Source organism: Girardinichthys multiradiatus, chromosome 5 (assembly GCF_021462225.1).
Source record: "Girardinichthys multiradiatus isolate DD_20200921_A chromosome 5, DD_fGirMul_XY1, whole genome shotgun sequence".
Lineage (NCBI taxonomy): Eukaryota > Metazoa > Chordata > Actinopteri > Cyprinodontiformes > Goodeidae > Girardinichthys > Girardinichthys multiradiatus.
Genome location: NC_061798.1, coordinates 52,697,407 through 52,716,091, shown reverse-complemented (window position 1 = coordinate 52,716,091; position 18,685 = coordinate 52,697,407). Strand labels below are relative to the sequence as shown.

The window sequence follows — 18,685 nt, the reverse complement described above, 5'->3', positions numbered from 1 at the left end:
AGCAGCCGTTGGTTAAGAGTCAGTGAGCCGATGGCAGCCAGCAGCCAGCAGTCCCCTGAAGGACAGACAGTGCATACAGGCAGAGTCAACATGACACTTCACCTGTGCAGGTGCTCCATGTGAGACTAGGGACATACTGGACTGGCTGTAACTTTGGACACTTGTCTGTGTCTGTAGAGCTCTCCCAGCTCTGCTCCAGTTCAGCACCAAAGCTGATGGTTTTATCTCTGATAAAACAGATGTTTTATGAAGGAAGTTTTGCTCAATGAACAGTTGAGGGCTCTTGTTCCACCTGGTGGTCACAGGTGGATAAAGAACTGAACAAAAACCTGAAATAGCAGCCATAAATCATAGTTGCTGATGTTCTCTATCATCTCTCTCTCAAAGCTGCTCTAACCCTTCTTCTGGCTGTTCCAACTACCTGCTCCCCTCTCCTGCATCTCTCCAGACCTGGAGACTTGATTCTTGATCTTACAGGGTTTCTGATCTAAAGACAGTTGAATGCAATAGTCAGCATTCAGAATATGAATGCAGGAGAAGACACATGTCCAGTTCAATTGCAGGCCCAGTTAAAACTGTCTGGTTTCTGTTAAAGTTGTCTGCAACAGTTTGGAGTCTGATGCTAAACTGGCCTCCGATCATATGATGATGATGACAGTAAGAAGAGGAAGATCAGCTCATGTTCCAGGAAGTGTTTCTGCTGCAGACAGAGTCCATCAGCCTGATGCTCTCATTAATGTTCAGCTGAAGATGTTTTCCTTTAATGGACCTCCATCAGCAGACAACCTACCACTGATCAATATGTGCTGCATTCAGGTGCCCTCTGTGATGTTGTGTTTCTCAGATATTTACTACAATTCTTCAGGCTGCAGATAAACAGGAAGTGAATGTATAATACAGGTTCAATATGAGACCACATCTCATTGTTTTCTCTGAGTGGCTCCTATAGGGAGAGTGCAGATGCATGATTTATGATTATTGGGAAATATTAATTATTAACCAGAACAAAGTCAGTGTGTTCTCTGATGTCTGTTGATATAAAGGGTTGATTTTGAGCTGCCTGGATGTTTAACATGAAATAGAACATAATAAACCTTTATTAGGCTGTAACAAGGTGATTCAGTGTATCAGCAGCAAATATCAGACAGAATGAAGACGCACAGATACACCTAAAAACTGGTGGTAAAAATAAAATACTCACAGCTGTGCAGTATGGACAAATATACAAATCAGGAAAATTACAACGTTATGAATAGCAGATTCAGATTCAACAAAGTGCAAATGTTATAAGATATTGGGAAAACTGTACAAAGTGTGTTTTCCTATGTTTAATATGGAAACCAGTGCAAATAACAGCTGGAATGTAGACAGTTTACTGGGTTGGAAACAGTAAATTCTAATGGTGTGTTCAGACCGAACACACCATTAGACTATTTGAGCATCAGGGGTGTCTGGTTTTCATGCAAAGCCTATGGTGGACGCGCGTCTCGGGGCGTTGAGAGGTCCTGCGGTGCGATTTCTAGCGTCCAAAGTGGCAGACGCTAGAGTTGGGAAATCTGAGCTTTTGGAGGTTGACGCAGCGTGTCAACCAATCAGAGAAGCTCAGGTTTGTAACATAGTGATATATTTTATCACGGGACGAAAGGACCATTTTACTATTTACCAATCATACACCAGCCTGAAGGCTGAAAAAGAAAAAGGACACATCAGCTTTCGGAAAGACACGCAGGCCAGCTGATCACACCTAAAAACAACTGTTCAGACGCACAAACATTTCCCCCACAACACACGAACAAACCACCATGAAACAGCGTGTTTGGTTCTGACATTTATTGACGGGCCTGAAGAGAACCAGCATCTGCAGAAGGAGGGAGCAGCTAGAGAGCAGCTGCCTGTAATCAGACTGTCTCCATCGGGTCAAACGGGAGGAAGACCTGCTGAATCCATGGAGCACGAAGATCCAATCTAAAACTAACTTACCGCGGTCAAAAGTCTGCACTTATGCGCTTTAAGGTCTGAGTCCTTATTATCGCCATGGTTGAGACAATAACTTCCTCATAAAATTGGAACTTCTTCAGGCACACTCTGGAACTTCACTAGTGCAGAAAGCAGCTTCTTTCCTTCTTGCTTCCCCTGCCACCCCCCGTTCCCTTCCCACCCGAATGGAGTGGAGCCACAGCGCCAAAAACGAGCCAGTAGAAAAGGGACGTTATTGTCACGGTTCGTGCCGGTCCTGTCATTATTCAGCAAATAAAGTCGAGCCACTTTCTCAATTGCATCTGCCATTGTACACAAGAGAGCGGCAAAGGAAAATAACCAAGGGTAGCTCCTCCCAATGCACGTCTGTTCACATTTGGCTCAGATGAGTCTAGAACGTTTTTGATGCGCGTCTAGAGCGTCTGACTTCAAAGTGCACACGCATCCAACTTGAGGTGTTGGACGCCTTTTTTGATGCTCAAATCGCGTTTGGTCTAAACGCACCATTACAGCTGCTGGGAGGAAGGACCAAGGATGATGCTTCTATGTGCACCTAGGACGCAGCTGTCTGTCACAGAACGAGCTCTCCACTTCTGCAACAGCTTTATTCATCAGGTGGGAAACATTGTCCAACAATGATGTTATTTTTGATAGAGTCCTTCTGTCTCCCACCACCGGCACTGTATCCACAGGGCAGTCTAGGACAAAGCTGGCCTTCCTCTTAACTACGTGCCTCTTAGCTGCAGATAAGCTGCTGCTCCAACATACTACAGAATGGAAGATGGCTGATGCCACCAGAGTCATAAAAGGCCTCCTCACCAGGTAGAGTCTGCCCTGATACTTCCTGTAAAGAGCATCAGTGTTGTGACTCCAGTCCAGTTTATGGTTCAGGTGAACATCTAGGTACTTATGGGAGTCCATGTCCGTTCCCTGTGTTGCGTTCATCCATTTAGACATTTTTGGCGTGTCTCGCGGGACGACGCAACAGAGGGGCATATCTAGAGAGACAATAGCTCGCAGGTGAACGTTTTCTCCACAAGGCCATTCCCGGAAGAGCTTGAAAGCTGGAAATCTGTCTGATACAAGAAGGTCAGAAGATTCATAAGTGATCGAAGACCACGCCGACACCCGGCGCAGGTGGAAACCCACAGAGGTTTTATTTCCAAGGAGATGAGTTTCCACCTTGTTGATTCAGTCGACTAAACAGTTCTTCATATTTTAACCTCCTGGACGGATGAGAAGTTTACCGTTTTTTTTCTTTTTTGAGTTGATCACGCATGTGTTGGAAGTTGGACTTTTCCCTGTGTTGATCTGGAGATGGTTCTACTGGGACCAATCCACAAAGTCCTGTTTCCCCTTTCTGTACTCTGAGTCATCCTCACCTGGGATGGGGCCGACTATGGTAGAATCATGAGAGAACCTCTGTAGATGACAGCCTGGGGAGTTGATGGAGAGGTCTGTGGTGTAGAGGGTGAAGAAGAATGGTGCCAACTCATTTTTCCATGGGGCTCCGGTACTGCAGACCAGGCTGTCAGAGACACAGCCTCGTGTCCTCACATACTGTAGACAGCCCGTGAGGTAGTCCAGTATCCACTAGAAGAGGTGGTGGTCCACTCCCAACAACTCCAGCTGGTAACTCAAAAGTCCAGGCTGGATGGTATTAAAAGCACTGGAGAAATCGAAGAACACAATCCTCACAGTGCTTCCAGGTTTTATGGTAGAAGAAAGTTTAAAAATGATGAAAAGACAACTGGTTTCCTCTCAAAGCCGACATGGGGGACCTTTTATTCAGAACACATCTCTGAATAACATCATAATACAAAATTCCAAAGAATCCAAATCCCTGACATGAGTCAGGATATATATACAAAGTCATGTCATTGTTGTGTATGTGAAAGTTTTGACCAATCAGATGTACCCTTTCCATTTACGTACATTTTTCTGGCACACTGAACTCTAATGTCAAAGCGACCTGGCAGGATTAAAGATATCATAATTCTTTCCAGCTGGACTGTTTCTATCCAGCCTACAAGTTCGCTTCTACAATAATAAGTCCATTAGTCTTTCCTCACACCAAGAACTATTCCTTATCTAACTTGTTCCCAGACAGGCCTTGCATGCTGCTCAGAGTGACCGTTTCCTTATGCCCAGAACAATCTACAAAGAATTCATTTTCACATATGGTAAAAACAATAGTAAAACTTTTAATCTACCAAACAAATCTTTAAGCTTCCACATATTCCTCCCTTAGATTTACTCTGTAAATCTCGCCATGGGCTGAGAGAGGTCTTACATTCATATTGTAAATATTTGAAAGTATGTGAAGTATTTGATTGAGTAAAATGAATAAAAATGTGAACGATTATGAAGAGTAGTGAAATTACATTATGTACAAAAATTAAGCAGCCCTAAATGATTGCTCTTATTTAGGTCTGAAATTTCGGGTTCAACTAATTAATTAAGATCCTATTTGCAGTTTCTATGCACACATTTTAACTGTGTTAGACTATGATAAACTAAACCTATTCACTAATTAGACCAAATCCGGCTACTCTGTAGCTCTTCCCAAAAGTCTCCTTCGGGAACACATCTCATCAACTCACCCATGGACAAGCATCCATATCTGTCAACCCACAAACTACGTGTCGATGAAGGTGACCTTCAGGTCACCTTAGATTCTTCCAGTCAAAAAAAACACCCATCCTAAAAGGCAGGAGAAAACGTCTGGGGGCCTCAAAGAAAACTCATTCCCGGCCAATCTGAACAAGACATCCCTGTATTGAATCTAATAAGTAGCATTACCATCTATTTTAAGGACCTTTCATATCAATCAAGTCCTGATTCATCAATCCTATTCACCAAAATATATGGAACAAAAGACATTGATCATGTTGAAATGGTGTCCATGATTTCAAACCACCGCCACAGCTTTCAGTTTGACCTGCTCGGGCCATGGTGGTCCTTAGTATTTTTGTAATCACTCTTGTTTCTGTGCCATGAAAAATAAACTTTAACCAGGTTCGGATGCTGTGGGACGGAGTAGTGAATTGTATGGACTAATTCACCCAACATCCCAGGGGCAGTGCTAGCCATTTGAGTGCCCTTAACCCAAATGCTTTGAGGCTGGACGTCCATGACCTTGGCTGGACCCCCTGCAGTTTGCTTACCGAGCAAACAGGTCGGCAGATGATGCTGTTAACTTAGGTCTACACTTCATCCTGCAACACCTCGACCGTCCAGGGACGTACGCCAGGATCCTGTTTGTAGATTTCAGCTCGGCCTTCAACACCATCATACCAGACATCCTCCACCAGAAGCTCACCCAGCTCAACATCCCAGCCTCCACCTGTCAGTGGATCAACAGTTTCCTGATGGACCGACAGCAGCAGGTGAGACTGGGGAGCATCTTCTCCCGATCCAGATCAATAAGTACTGGTGCCCCCCCAGGGGTGTGTTCTATCCCCACTCCTCTTCTCTCTGTATACAAATGACTGCACCTCATCGGACTCGTCCGTGAAACTCCTTAAGTTTGCAGATGACACCACTGTCATTGGACTGATCCAGGATGGTGATGAGTCTGCATACAGACAGCAGGTGGATCGGCTGGTACACTGGTGTTGTCAGAACTACCTGGAACTGAACCCACTCAAGACTGTGGAAATGGTGGTGGACCTTCGAAGAACACCACCCCCATACATCCCCCTCACCATCCTCAACAACACTGTATCGGCCACTTCAGGTTCCTAGGAACCACCATCTCTGAGGACCTGAGATGGTCTTCACACATAGACACTGTTCAGAAGAAGGTCCAGCAGAGACTGTACTTCCTGAGGCAACTCAAGAAGTTCAACCTTCCACAGGAGCTGCTGGTCATCTTCTACACTGCCATCATTCAGTCTGTCCTGTCTTCATCCATCTCAGTGTGGTTTGGATCATCCACAAAACAGGACAGGTCCAGACTGCAACGAATAATCAGGACTGCAGAGAGAATAATCAGAGCTGACCTTCCCTCCATCCAGGACTTATACAGGTCTAGGGTCAAGAAAAGAGCTGCTAAAATCTCTGCAGACCCCACACACCCTGCACATAAACTGTTCAGAGCTTTACCTTCAGGTGGCGCTACAGAGCACTGTTTACTAAAACCAGCCACAGAGACAGTTTCTTCCTCCAGGCTGTTTTGCTGTTGAACATTTAATAGAGTACAAAACATCAGCATACAGATGTTGCAAATGCACCTTTTATTAGATATGTGTATATTGTAAATTGTAAATTTGTATATTCTGTAATGCAAAAACAAAACCAAAGAGCAAAGTGTACCGGAGTCAAATTCCTTGTTTGTATGCACGAACTTGGCAATAAAGCTGATTCTGATTCTGATTGTTTAGCAATTCAGCAGCAAATACTGTGACATAACTGTTCAAAAAACGTAACAGAAAAAACTGAACAGATTGAAAAATATGACCCAAACAGAATGTAAAGATATCTATGCAGCACCTGGAGAGACTAAATTCAACTTTTCTGCACTCCTACAGACTTCAAGTGCACAAAAATGTATTTAAAGATTAAAAAAGTGCATTTTGCATGATATGTTCCCTTTAAGGCTAACTGATGTTTGAGGCTCCCAAGTGTTTAGGGACCCTGGATGTTTAATGGGTCCAGTAATCCCTCGGCCTGAAGGCACATCTGATTCAGATCAGAGACACAAGGTAAACTTTAAGATTGCTGATCATTAGTGATGTTTAGTAATTGATCCATGCAGTCTGCAGTGTGATGCCAGCATTGTCCTGCAAGTGGAGCCAAAGCAGCAGAAAGGAGGAGCAGTCTTGTCCATACTGATTGATTTGTATTTATACCCTAATTAGGACTAAGTATTGAGTCTGATACTAAGCGCTAACCCTAAATTCTAACAATAAAAAAATTGCGGCCCACCCTATTAGAATGGGGCTTTGGTCTCCATAAGGGTAATTGGTCTTCAGAAGGTAAGTCATTATGCCAAAGAACAGTCCCAAGTACGCAACATAAAGTACAATCATATACAGGGGTTGGACAATGAAACTGAAACACCTGTCATTTTAGTGTGGGAGGTTTCATGGCTAAATTGGACCAGCCTGGTAACCAGTCTTCATTGATTGCACATTGCACCAGTAAGAGCAGAGTGTGAAGGTTCAATTAGCAGGGTAAGAGCACAGTTTTACTCAAAATATTGAAATGCACACAACATTATGGGTGACATACCAGAGTTCAAAAGAGGACAAATTGTTGGTGCACGTCTTGCTGGCGCATCTGTGACCAAGACAGCAAGTCTTTGTGATGTATCAAGAGCCATGGTATCCAGGGTAATGTCAGCATACCACCAAGAAGGACGAACCACATCCAACAGGATTAACTGTGGACGCAAGAGGAAGCTGTCTGAAAGGGATGTTCGGGTGCTAACCCGGATTGTATCCAAAAAACATAAAACCACGGCTGCCCAAATCACGGCAGAATTAAATGTGCACCTCAACTCTCCTGTTTCCACCAGAACTGTCCGTCAGGAGCTCCACAGGGTCAATATACACGGCTGGGCTGCTATAGCCAAACCTTTGGTCACTCATGCCAATGCCAAACGTCGGTTTCAATGATGCAAGGAGCGCAAATCTTGGGCTGTGGACAATGTGAAACATGTATTGTTCTCTGATGAGTCCACCTTTACTGTTTTCCCCACATCCAGGAGAGTTACGGTGTGGAGAAGACCCAAAGAAGCGTACCACCCAGACTGTTGCATGCCCAGAGTGAAGCATGGGGGTGGATCAGTGATGGTTTGGGCTGCCATATCATGGCATTCCCTTGGCTCAATACTTGTGCTAGATGGGCGCGTCACTGCCAAGGACTACCGAACCATTCTTGAGGACCATGTGCATCCAATGGTTCAAACATTGTATCCTGAAGGCGGTGCCGTGTATCAGGATGACAATGCACCAATACACACAGCAAGACTGGTGAAAGATTGGTTTGATGAACATGAAAGTGAAGTTGAACATCTCCCATGGCCTGCACAGTCACCAGATCTAAATATTATTCAGCCACTTTGGGGTGTTTTGGAGGAGCGAGTCAGGAAACGTTTTCCTCCACCAGTATCACGTAGTGACCTGGCCACTATCCTGCAAGAAGAATGGCTTAAAATCTCTCTGACCACTGTGAAGGACTTGTATATGTCATTCCCAAGATGAATTGACGCTGTATTGGCCGCAAAAGGAGGCCCTACACCATACTAATAAATTATTGTGGTCTAAAACCAGGTGTTTCAGTTTCATTGTCCAACCCCTGTACATGCTGAATGTCCCACCCATCAATTCTGTGACTCACACAAGTCACCTCTTTTGCTTTTGTGAGGACGGTTGCTGTGAGTCTGAGAGTCTCCACCCTCTTCAGAAAACTTTGTGTTGTAGCAGCAGGGCAGGGTTAGGTTTAAGGTTCAAATTCCTCCTGATAGACTCTTTCATCAGCGGTGAGGCAGCTGTTTGCAGCTTCTACTGAGCCTGACATGTGCATGTAAACACCTCAGGAAAATGAAGGTGGATGAAGGTGATGATGATAATGATGATGTCAGTCTCAGGTGTGGTAACAGCCTCACCTGTAGCTTTCTAACAAACACAGAGAAGTTCCACCCTCCACAGAGCAGTCATCACTCCTGCAGTGGTTCTCAGAAAGCTGTCTGTGTGTTTATGTCCCTCCTTGTTCTTGGAAAGCCGTAACCAAAGACTTCTTCCACATGTTGAACAGGTTGGACCTCTCACGGTGCATGCTGGGAACAGGGGAAGCAGATATTCAGCTCCTTGACTGACTATGCAGGAAGTGTGAACACCAACATGAACATGTATGACGAATCTAATATTAGGTTTGGCGGGACAAAGATTCTTCAGATGGTTACCTAGCAACAGTCTAACGAGTACCTTCAAACACAAACCAAGGGACATTCACGAAGTTTAGGCTCAAGGTTTAAGAGCAGAACTTCATAATAAAGACCTCACTGACCACCGCAGGCCAGCAAGATTCTGATACAGCTTGCTCTTGCCTCAGCAGCACCAAACCATCAGTAGATTATCGGACATTCCCTTCAATTTCCCAAAGATTTCACCAATGAAATGAAAACAAACTGCCCACAGAACATGGTTCTAGAAAAGGCTGGGGCTCCTTGATCTGTTTTTGACTTTAATTTGCAAGCATGATGGGGATAAACGTTGAGATACCATCTGTATCTTCTACAGAGTTACAAGTAAACAAAAGGGCAAAGAATTACAGACAAGCTGAAACAGGAGATCAAAAATTTCAAAAGCCTATTGGTCAAACAAAGTAAGAGGGGAGCTGACCCATGTGTTCACACTCCCAACAAATGTTACACAATAAAAACAGAGCATAACTTAAACCAAGCCATTAACAGAGGAACATATACATATGTTCCCATGGTCCATATTATCTGTGCTTGTGACGATCTTGTGCTCCAATATACTATACAATCTTTAGAGCTCTTGTAGTTTGTATCACATAAACCCACAGGGACATTTCAGTAAATACACTACTGTACATGTGTGCTACTGCAGTCTTTGCAGCATTTAATTTGATATTTTTTATCTGTATGTGGATCATTGAAAAACCTGAAGCACAAAGCTCAGTGACCACAAAAATGTGGAAGCCAGCATTCAGTGTCTGTATGAACCAGTCTGTCTCTTCAGTTACAGAAACATTTAAAGGATCACTCCCATGGGATATACCCATGTTTTATAATATTTGTTTATGCTGCCTGCAAGCGGTGACTATTCTGTAAAAACAGGTGCAAGGAGAAGCAGTTTGTGGTTTTTGATCTAACACAGATTCTCTGTGTGTGTGTGAAGCCATTAGATTGGCAGAAGTTATAACAGCTATAAATAACCTGATAGACGTTTCAGCAGATTTGGATCAAACTCTGTAACGGTACTGCTGTTTCTGTGTAATATCAAGAACTAACCAATAGCCATGTTCTGATTGAGATGTTCTGGATGGTTACTCTCAACTTTCAGTGGCTTATTTCTACTCAAAGGTTAACAATAGATTGTAGTTTTAGTAGTATTACTGAAGAACCAAATTCTTGTTGTCAATGACAGATATGGTCGTGGACTTTATATATCTCAGAAATTCAGAGAGTATCTTTGTCACATGTCCAAATCAAAACCTCCTTCAGGAAGGCTGCAGAACTGTGAATCAGAAGCAGTTTAAAGAAAAACAGGAAAGGCTGAATCACATGAAGGAAAACAGGAGGAAATAAGGACTGGATCAGGAGAGTCAATGATGGATTCCAACAGAAGGAGGTTCTCCCAGTTTAATTCTGCAGACAAAATACAATCTGGTTCTAGATGATCCGGAAACAGTTTAGTATGATTTGAACTTTAATACCATGACGTTTTCTGACTCTGAAGATAGAGTCAGGTTCTGTTCTAAGATTTCTTATCTGATTTATTGTTAAATACTGATATGGTCATAGTGGGGGATTTTAACATTCATTCTGACTCTGAAAACGATAGCCTAAATATAGCCTTAATCCCATCTTAGATTCAATTGGCTTTGCACAAAAAGTCCGTAGTCCTACCCAGTTCTGCCTTCATATTCTGGACCTTGTGCATTAAGTGTGAACAAATAACAGTATTTCCTCATAATCCGGTCCTGTCTGACCATTTTTTAAAAATTTTTGAGTTTAATTTAACTGAATACTCCGCCCTTGAAGGAAAATTTCATTATAGTAGACCATTATCAGACAATGCTGTGACAACTTTTAAAGAGTCGGTTCTATTTTTTATTTTCACATTATCACAGAAAAAACACAGATGACGGGCAGTAATTTTGTTTCTTCCCCTTAACAAATTGATTCTCTTGTTCATAGTGTTACTTCTTCTGCGTGGTGTGTTAGACAGTGTAGCCCCCCTGAAAAAGAAGGTAATTATTCATAGGAGACCGGCTACTTTAATGCACGTTATGAAATTGGAGAGGAAATGGTGCTTTACACTCCTACCTAATCCAGTAAAATCGTCAAGTGGCCAAGAAAATTTTGAATGACCTCAGCAAGAAGGCATGTGGATGGGATGACATCATACCTGAATCCGCTGCCAAAGAATGGATAAACTGGCTGCAAGAACTCCAGCTTGTTGAACATTTCAGCTTGATAAGGTGTTTCAAACCAACAGATTTTGGAGAAGTGGTCAGTGCACAGTTGCATCAATTTGTGATGCAAGTGAGCATGGGTATGGGACTGTAACCTATTTAATATCACAAAATGCAAACTCCCAAGTATACAGTGCTTTCCTCATGGGTAAAGCAAGAGTGGCTCCTTTGAAATCTGTGACAATTCCTCACATGGAACTTGTTGCTGCCACAATGGCAAGTCGCATTGATGCGTTATGGAAAAGAGAACTGCACATGCATCTGAACAACTCTGTGTTTTGGACAGATAATGCATCTATGTTAAAATATATTAAAAACGAGACGTCAAGATTTAAAGTGTTTGTTGTGAACAGAGTTTCTGCGATTCTGAAAACTTCCCATCCCTCTCAGTGGAAATATGTTAAAAGTTCAAGCAATCCTGCTGATGTGGCCTCCAGAGGTTTAAAAGTGAATGCGTTCCTCACAAACACATCGTGGGTGTCGGGGCCTGCCTTTCTGCTTGAACCTGAAAATAAGTGGCATGTTACCTCAGATCAAGAAATGTGTGGGAGTCAATCTGTTACAGATGAGGGAAGATTATAATCCAGTGACTCGGATGTTTCATTATTTTTCCTCTTAGATTCGTCTGAAAAGGTCTGTTGCTTGGTTCTTGAGATTCAGGAACTGGCTTCAGTCCTGTTATCAGAACAGAAAACAAATTACTATGGATCTTGTCAAGATGAATTTGAACATTGAGCAACAAAGGCAGTTGCTGAAGGATAAAATGGACGTGGTCAAAAAGAAAATGGACCATGGGTTTCTTTCAGTGAAGGAAATGGAGAAAGCTGAGCTAAAAATAGTAAAGTTCTGCCAACAAATGACATTTGATGAGGAGATCTCAAGGCTTAAGGAAGGAAAAGATGTGAAAGCTTCTAGTCACATTCGTAAACTCTGTCCAGTGGTGGAGAATGGTATCCTGAGAGTTGGTGGTCGGCTGAGGAAATCATCTATGCCTGTGGAATCTAAACATCCCATAATATTAGCCCCAGATCTCCACATTTCAGATCTTCTTCTAAGTGACATCCACCAACAAATAGGATACGGTGGGCGTAATCACATGTTGTCCAAGTTGCGAGATAAATACTGGATTATCGGAGCTAGTTCAGCAATCAGAAGGATTTTGTCAAAGTGCATTATTTGTCGAAGAATAAATGCTAAGCCGACTTTCCCGCAAATGTCTGACTTACCTTCTGATCGAATAACTCCGGATGAACCACCCTTTACCTGTGTTGGGGTAGATTATTTTGGACCCTTTGAGGTGAGAAGCAGAAGAAGCATTGTGAAGAGGTGTGGTGTTATTTTTACCTGCCTGGCAATAAGAGCTATACATATTGAAGTTGCAGCTTCACTGGACACAAACTCCTTCATTAACACTCTCAGACGTTTCATAGCAAGGCGTGGTCAAGTCCAAGAGTTTTGGTCAGATAATGGGACAAACTTTATTGGAGCAGAGCGTGAGTTAAGAACGTCTATACAAGAATGGAATCAGTCACAAATCAGCAGTGTCCTTCTGCAGAAGGGAATAAAATGGACATTTAAACCTCCTGCTGGTTCACATCATGGAGGATCCTGGGAGCGGCTGATCAAGTCAATACGGAAGGTCCTGAACTCCATCTTAAATGTGCAACATCTAGATGAAGAAGGCCTTCAGACGGTTTTCTGTGAAGTGGAAGCTATACTTAATAGCTGTCCAATTACTAAAGCCTCCACAGATCCTTACGACCTTGAAGCCTTGACACCGAATCATCTGCTATTCTTGAAGACTCAACCATCATTACCACCTGGAAATTTCCAGTGGGCAGATGTGTATACATGAAGACGATGGAGACAAGTTCAGTATATGTCTGACTTGTTCTGGAAAAGGTGGGTTAAAGAATACTTACCTCAGCTACAGGAACGTCAGAGATGGCTTGGAGCTAAGCGTAATCTTGTCCCCGGTGACATTGTGCTTATTATGGATGGGACAGCACCTCGCAATTCTTGGCTAATGGGAAGAGTTCTGGAAACTTTTCCAGATAGAAGAGGATTTGTTCGTCAGGTGCGTGTCAAAACTAAGAACAGCGTGTTGGATCGTCCAATAACCAAACTCTGCCTGCTTCAAGAAGCAGAAGATGGATCAAGATGAAGAACATGGAGGAGTGACTTTTAATTGGGACTCAAACCGACCGGCATGGACTTTTATTGGATCCTGATCAGACTAGACCTTTTGACTTTTTAGAAAAAAATAATAATAATAATAATAATAAAGAAAAATAAAGGAAAAACGAAGATATTATGTGAAAGAAATGTTTTGTATTGATTTAAGTTTCAACAGGTTTAACCTAAATGTCTCCTACTGATTTTAAGAGTTTAATTATTATGTGGTACCTTAATAATTAGGGGCTGGTGAGCCATAAATGAAATTGGGCTGGTTTGTAAGATGTTTAATTGTTTGGATTTGGAATTGTTGTTGTTTTTTTGTTGCTGTTTGTTTGTTAATGTGTGGGTCAGCTGGAGATGGGCGGAGTTCAGGTGATTGGGCATATTAACCCACCTGCATGATTGTCAAGGGAGAGGAGAGGGGGTGTGTGGGCCGCTGTATTTTCTGTTGACCGCTAACAATTGAGATCTTTGGGATTTGTGTTCGTTAAGTCATATTCTTTGGGCACGTTACTCTAAGTTGTTTATTTTTCATTAATACTGTAATTAAAATACATTTACTTTCGACCTCAGTGGATCCTCTTTTTTGACGAGCACGTCGGACAAGGAACGGCCCAACTACAGCCACTCAGCGGCTTGTTTGTCTCCTGAAGTCGCTGCAATAGGTATAAATGGCGTCATATCACGCTAGCTGCTAAGCACAAATTGGGTGATGCTAATTCTAATAACAGCGATGAGCAAAATGGCAGGCCTGCAGCCACTAGTAGCACTGCGTCAGTCATAGACAAGGATGTCATCTCTGTTGTTGGAGGGCTTCACAAGCAGAAGAAACAAAGGTCTGGCATTGATCCAGCATGGAAAGAAGCCTTCCATTGGCTGGAAAGAACTGCCAAAGAAGCTGGTAGGCACATTGGGTTATTTGCGCTCACTGTTGAACCTTTGATTTCATTTAATACCGCCTAGTCAGCAAATATAACTAAATAAATAATTTATCTCCGACTGCGTGGTGCCTCTGTACTTAACTATGTTGCACAACAGGTGAATTTATTGCAAAACCTCACACAATAATAATGCCCCTCTAAGCTGCAAGGTAACTCTTTATTTATTTATTTTATTTATATAGTGCCAATTCACAACAAATGTCGTCTCAAAGCGATCTTTCAAACACCTTAAATTCCAATAGCTTTTAAAAGCTTTAAAAAAACGTAGCAGAAGCTGGTTGCAACGGGAAGGAAGTGCACCAAAGAGTCTGAAACTCAATGGTGAGAATAAGACTACTATTTTTATGATTCCATGAATCCAAAGTTGACTACAATCTGACGTTTATGTACGCACTGATCGAGGCGACGAAGGTTAAGTAATGATCTGGTGTTAGTGAATCCAGTGTTCATTCATTAAAAAAGGGGAAATGAAGACATTCTTATCTTAACCCATTCTTTTTAAGTTTCTACAGAAAAGGCATTTGAGCCAGAGTTCCCAGAAGAGACGGTGTCTCTAATCCAAGCGGTTTTCCCCACGGCCTGAAAAAGAAAGCATCGAAACAGCAGCTCTGCACGACCGATGCGTGCTGATCCAGCATAAACTACCCAGTGGCTACTGAGAGCAACCGCTACGGTTCCTTGTTCAACCTCCGCCACATAACCCATCACCCTTGGACCTCCCGTCCTCCTGTTCTTCAGAGTTGTTCATGTATGAAGTGGTGGCAGAGAAAATCATTTTAGGGTGAAACAATCTAAATATCGTTTATTTTATTGCGTTTTGCTTTTGTTTGCGGTTGTAAAACCCTACCTGGTGAAGCTCATGGGAACATGCCTTTAAACTTTGAGGCCGGTCTATTTGTCCTGTGTTGTTTTTTAGTTGATACAAACTTTATTTTCAATAAGATGTTTTAAACACTGATGGTCCATTACAGGTCCTTCTCAAAAAATTAGCATATTGTGATAAAGTTCATTATTTTCCATAATGTAATGATGAAAATGTAACATTCATATATTTTAGATTCATTGCACACTAACTGAAATATTTCAGGTCTTTTATTGTCTTAATACGGAGGATTTTGGCATACAGCTCATGAAAACCCAAAATTCCTATCTCACAAAATTAGCATATCATTAAAAGGGTCTCTAAACGAGCTATGAACCTAATCATCTGAATCAACGAGTTAACTCTAAACACCTGCAAAAGATTCCTGAGGCCTTTAAAACTCCCAGCCTGGTTCATCACTCAAAACCCCAATCATGGGTAAGACTGCCGACCTGACTGCTGTCCAGAAGGCCACTATTGATACCCTCAAGCAAGAGGGTAAGACACAGAAAGACATTTCTGAATGAATAGGCTGTTCCCAGAGTGCTGTATCAAGGCACCTCAGTGGGAAGTCTGTGGGAAGGAAAAAGTGTGGCAGAAAACGCTGCACAACGAGAAGAGGTGACCGGACCATGAGGAAGATTGTGGAGAAGGGCCGATTCCAGACCTTGGTGGACCTGCGGAAGCAGTGGACTGAGTCTGGAGTAGAAACATCCAGAGCCACCGTGCACAGGCGTGTGCAGGAAATGGGCTACAGGTGCCGCATTCCCCAGGTCAAGCCACTTTTGAACCAGAAACAGCAGCAGAAGCGCCTGACCAGGGCTACAGAGAAGCAGCACTGGACTGTTGCTCAGTGGTCCAAAGTACTTTTTTCAGATGAAAGCAAATTCTGCATGTCATTCGGAAATCAAGGTGCCAGAGTCTGGAGGAAGACTGGGGAGAAGGAAATGCCAAAATGCCAGAAGTCCAGTGTCAAGTACCCACAGTCAGTGATGGTCTGGGGTGCCGTGTCAGCTGCTGGTGTTGGTCCACTGTGTTTTATCAAGGGCAGGGTCAATGCAGCTAGCTATCAGGAGATTTTGGAGCACTTCATGCTTCCATCTGCTAAAAAGCTTTATGGAGATGAAGATTTCATTTTTCAGCACGACCTGGCACCTGCTCACAGTGCCAAAACCACTGGTAAATGGTTTACTGACCATGGTATCACTGTGCTCAATTGGCCTGCCAACTCTCCTGACCTGAACCCCATAGAGAATCTGTGGGATATTGTGAAGAGAACGTTGAGAGACTCAAGACCCAACACTCTGGATGAGCTAAAGGCCGCTATCGAAGCATCCTGGGCCTCCATAAGACCTCAGCAGTGCCACAGGCTGATTGCCTCCATGCCACGCCGCATTGAAGCAGTCATTTCTGCAAAAGGATTCCCGACCAAGTATTGAGTGCATAACTGTACATGATTATTTGAAGGTTGACGTTTTTTGTATTAAAAACACTTTTCTTTTATTGGTCGGATGAAATATGCTAATTTTGTGAGATAGGAATTTTGGGTTTTCATGAGCTGTATGCCAAAATCATCCGTATTAAGACAATAAAAGACCTGAAATATTTCAGTTAGTGTGCAATGAATCTAAAATATATGAATGTTAAATTTTCATCATGACATTATGGAAAATAATGAACTTTATCACAATATGCTAATTTTCTGAGAAGGACCTGTATTTCTGAGTTTGCTCCATTTTGTGTTTTACCTTAATCACCTTGAACTAGCCTGCTAAAAATAGCTTCAAATATTGTTTAAAATCATGCCAAATGTTGGATCCACTAGCAGCTTGTTGCATTCGCTCCGTAATTGTTAGATAACATGCCTTCAATCCAATTCAATTCAATTCAATTCAGTTTATTTATATAGCACCAATTCACAACACATGTTGTCTCAAGACACTTCACAAAAGTTAAGTTCATACATTGGAGGCGACTATGGCTCAGTAGGAAGAGTAGTCGTCTTGCAATCAGAAGGTTGTGGGTTTGATTCCAGCTTCCTCCTGCTATATGTCGATGTGCCCCTGGGCAAGGCACTTAACCTCAAGTTGCCTACCGATCTGCGTATTGGTGTATGAATGTGTGAGCGTTAGTTAGTGCGATTGGGTGAATGTGGCTCTAGTGTAAAGCGCTTTGAGCGGTCTGTATGACTGGAAAAGCTCTATATAAGTTCAGTCCATTTATATTCCAATTAATCCTAACCATTGAACAGTTCAGTCAGATTCAGTTATTTATTCAAGCACTATTTAGTCAGCACTTATATACATACAAATCTTTGTATTAATGGTATTTTAAGCATGTGTGTAACTAACAAGGTAAATAAGCTACTTTCCTTTGTTAACCAAAACAGCCAATGGTAGCACCTCCTCTCCAAATGCAAGTTTATGTGATGACTTTGACTTCTTTTAAAACAATTATTGCAAATTGCAGCTTCAAAAAAATAAAGGTAAAGTAGTACATGTTATTGATATGAGCTTAAACAAACACAGATAAATATTTAGATTTCTGAAACGTTTCCATTTTAGTTACAGATATTTCATCAACCAGGGGCAGGAATTAAAGGATGGTCCTTTAACGTCTTTGACATCCTGAACAAAGAATTGTTTTGCTATCTTTAATTTCAGACACTTTGTTTTTGTTAGTTTTTTCAAATTGTTCAGTAAATCTCTGATTTTTGTTTGTTTTACATATTTTGACCATCTGTGATAGATGGTTAAGCTGATGTGTGATTTGATTAAAACATGAATTATTTTTTGTGAATATTACATTTTTTGAAATTGTCCCCATTAACATAAAACAGACAACATAAAAGTATTTTTAACAATTGTTCATTAGTTTTAATGCAGTTCATCAGGTTGGAGCATTGACAGGAGGTTTATATCTGTGTCCATGTCTTTTTACAACTGGGTGTTTATGTGCTAAGGAGGATAGAGTGAATAGTCTAATTATATAAATATATGTATATACATATTTTTGTTTTTCTCTTTTCAGTTTGCCCATAGTAAGAGAGGGTCACAGACAGAGGGGTCAATTATATGCAATAATATTGTTAGATGAAATTATATAGTTGTCATATATCTACAGGGATTGGACAATGAAACTGAAATACCTGATTTTAAACCACAATAATTTATTAGTATGGTGTAGGGCCTCCTTTTGCAGCCAATACAGCATACAGCTTACCCTGATAATTAAACCTTCACACTCTGCTCTTACTGGTGCAATGTACAATCAATGAAGACTGGCTACCAGGCTGGTCCAATTTAGCCATGAAACCTCCCACACTAAAATAACAGGTGTTTCAGTTTCATTGTCCAACCCCTGTAACTCTTCAAACTGGATCCAAGAGCGTCATACGATCACGCGATCATATGCACTAAGTTAAGCAGGAATGAATTACTGTTTGTGTATCAGGTATTCATTCATGAACGGTAATTAAGGTACAAGCGTTGCTTGACTTTCTCTCTGAGGTCTACAGAAGCAAACTGTGTTCCAGAGAGTTCCCAGCAGAGACCCT

General features: G+C 42.0%; 1 protein-coding gene across 1 annotated transcript in view; it reads right to left on the bottom strand.

Moving 5' to 3' along the window:
* The window catches only part of LOC124868861 (calpain-1 catalytic subunit-like), a 36,398-nt gene that overhangs the window by 14,551 nt on the left and 3,162 nt on the right, over nucleotides 1-18,685 (bottom strand). Inside the window, exon 4 of the mRNA XM_047366488.1 lies at nucleotides 1-55. This exon is cut by the window's left edge and continues 64 nt beyond it. Within this exon, the coding sequence (XP_047222444.1) occupies nucleotides 1-55 (55 nt within the window). The remainder of the gene's footprint in view (nucleotides 56-18,685) is intronic.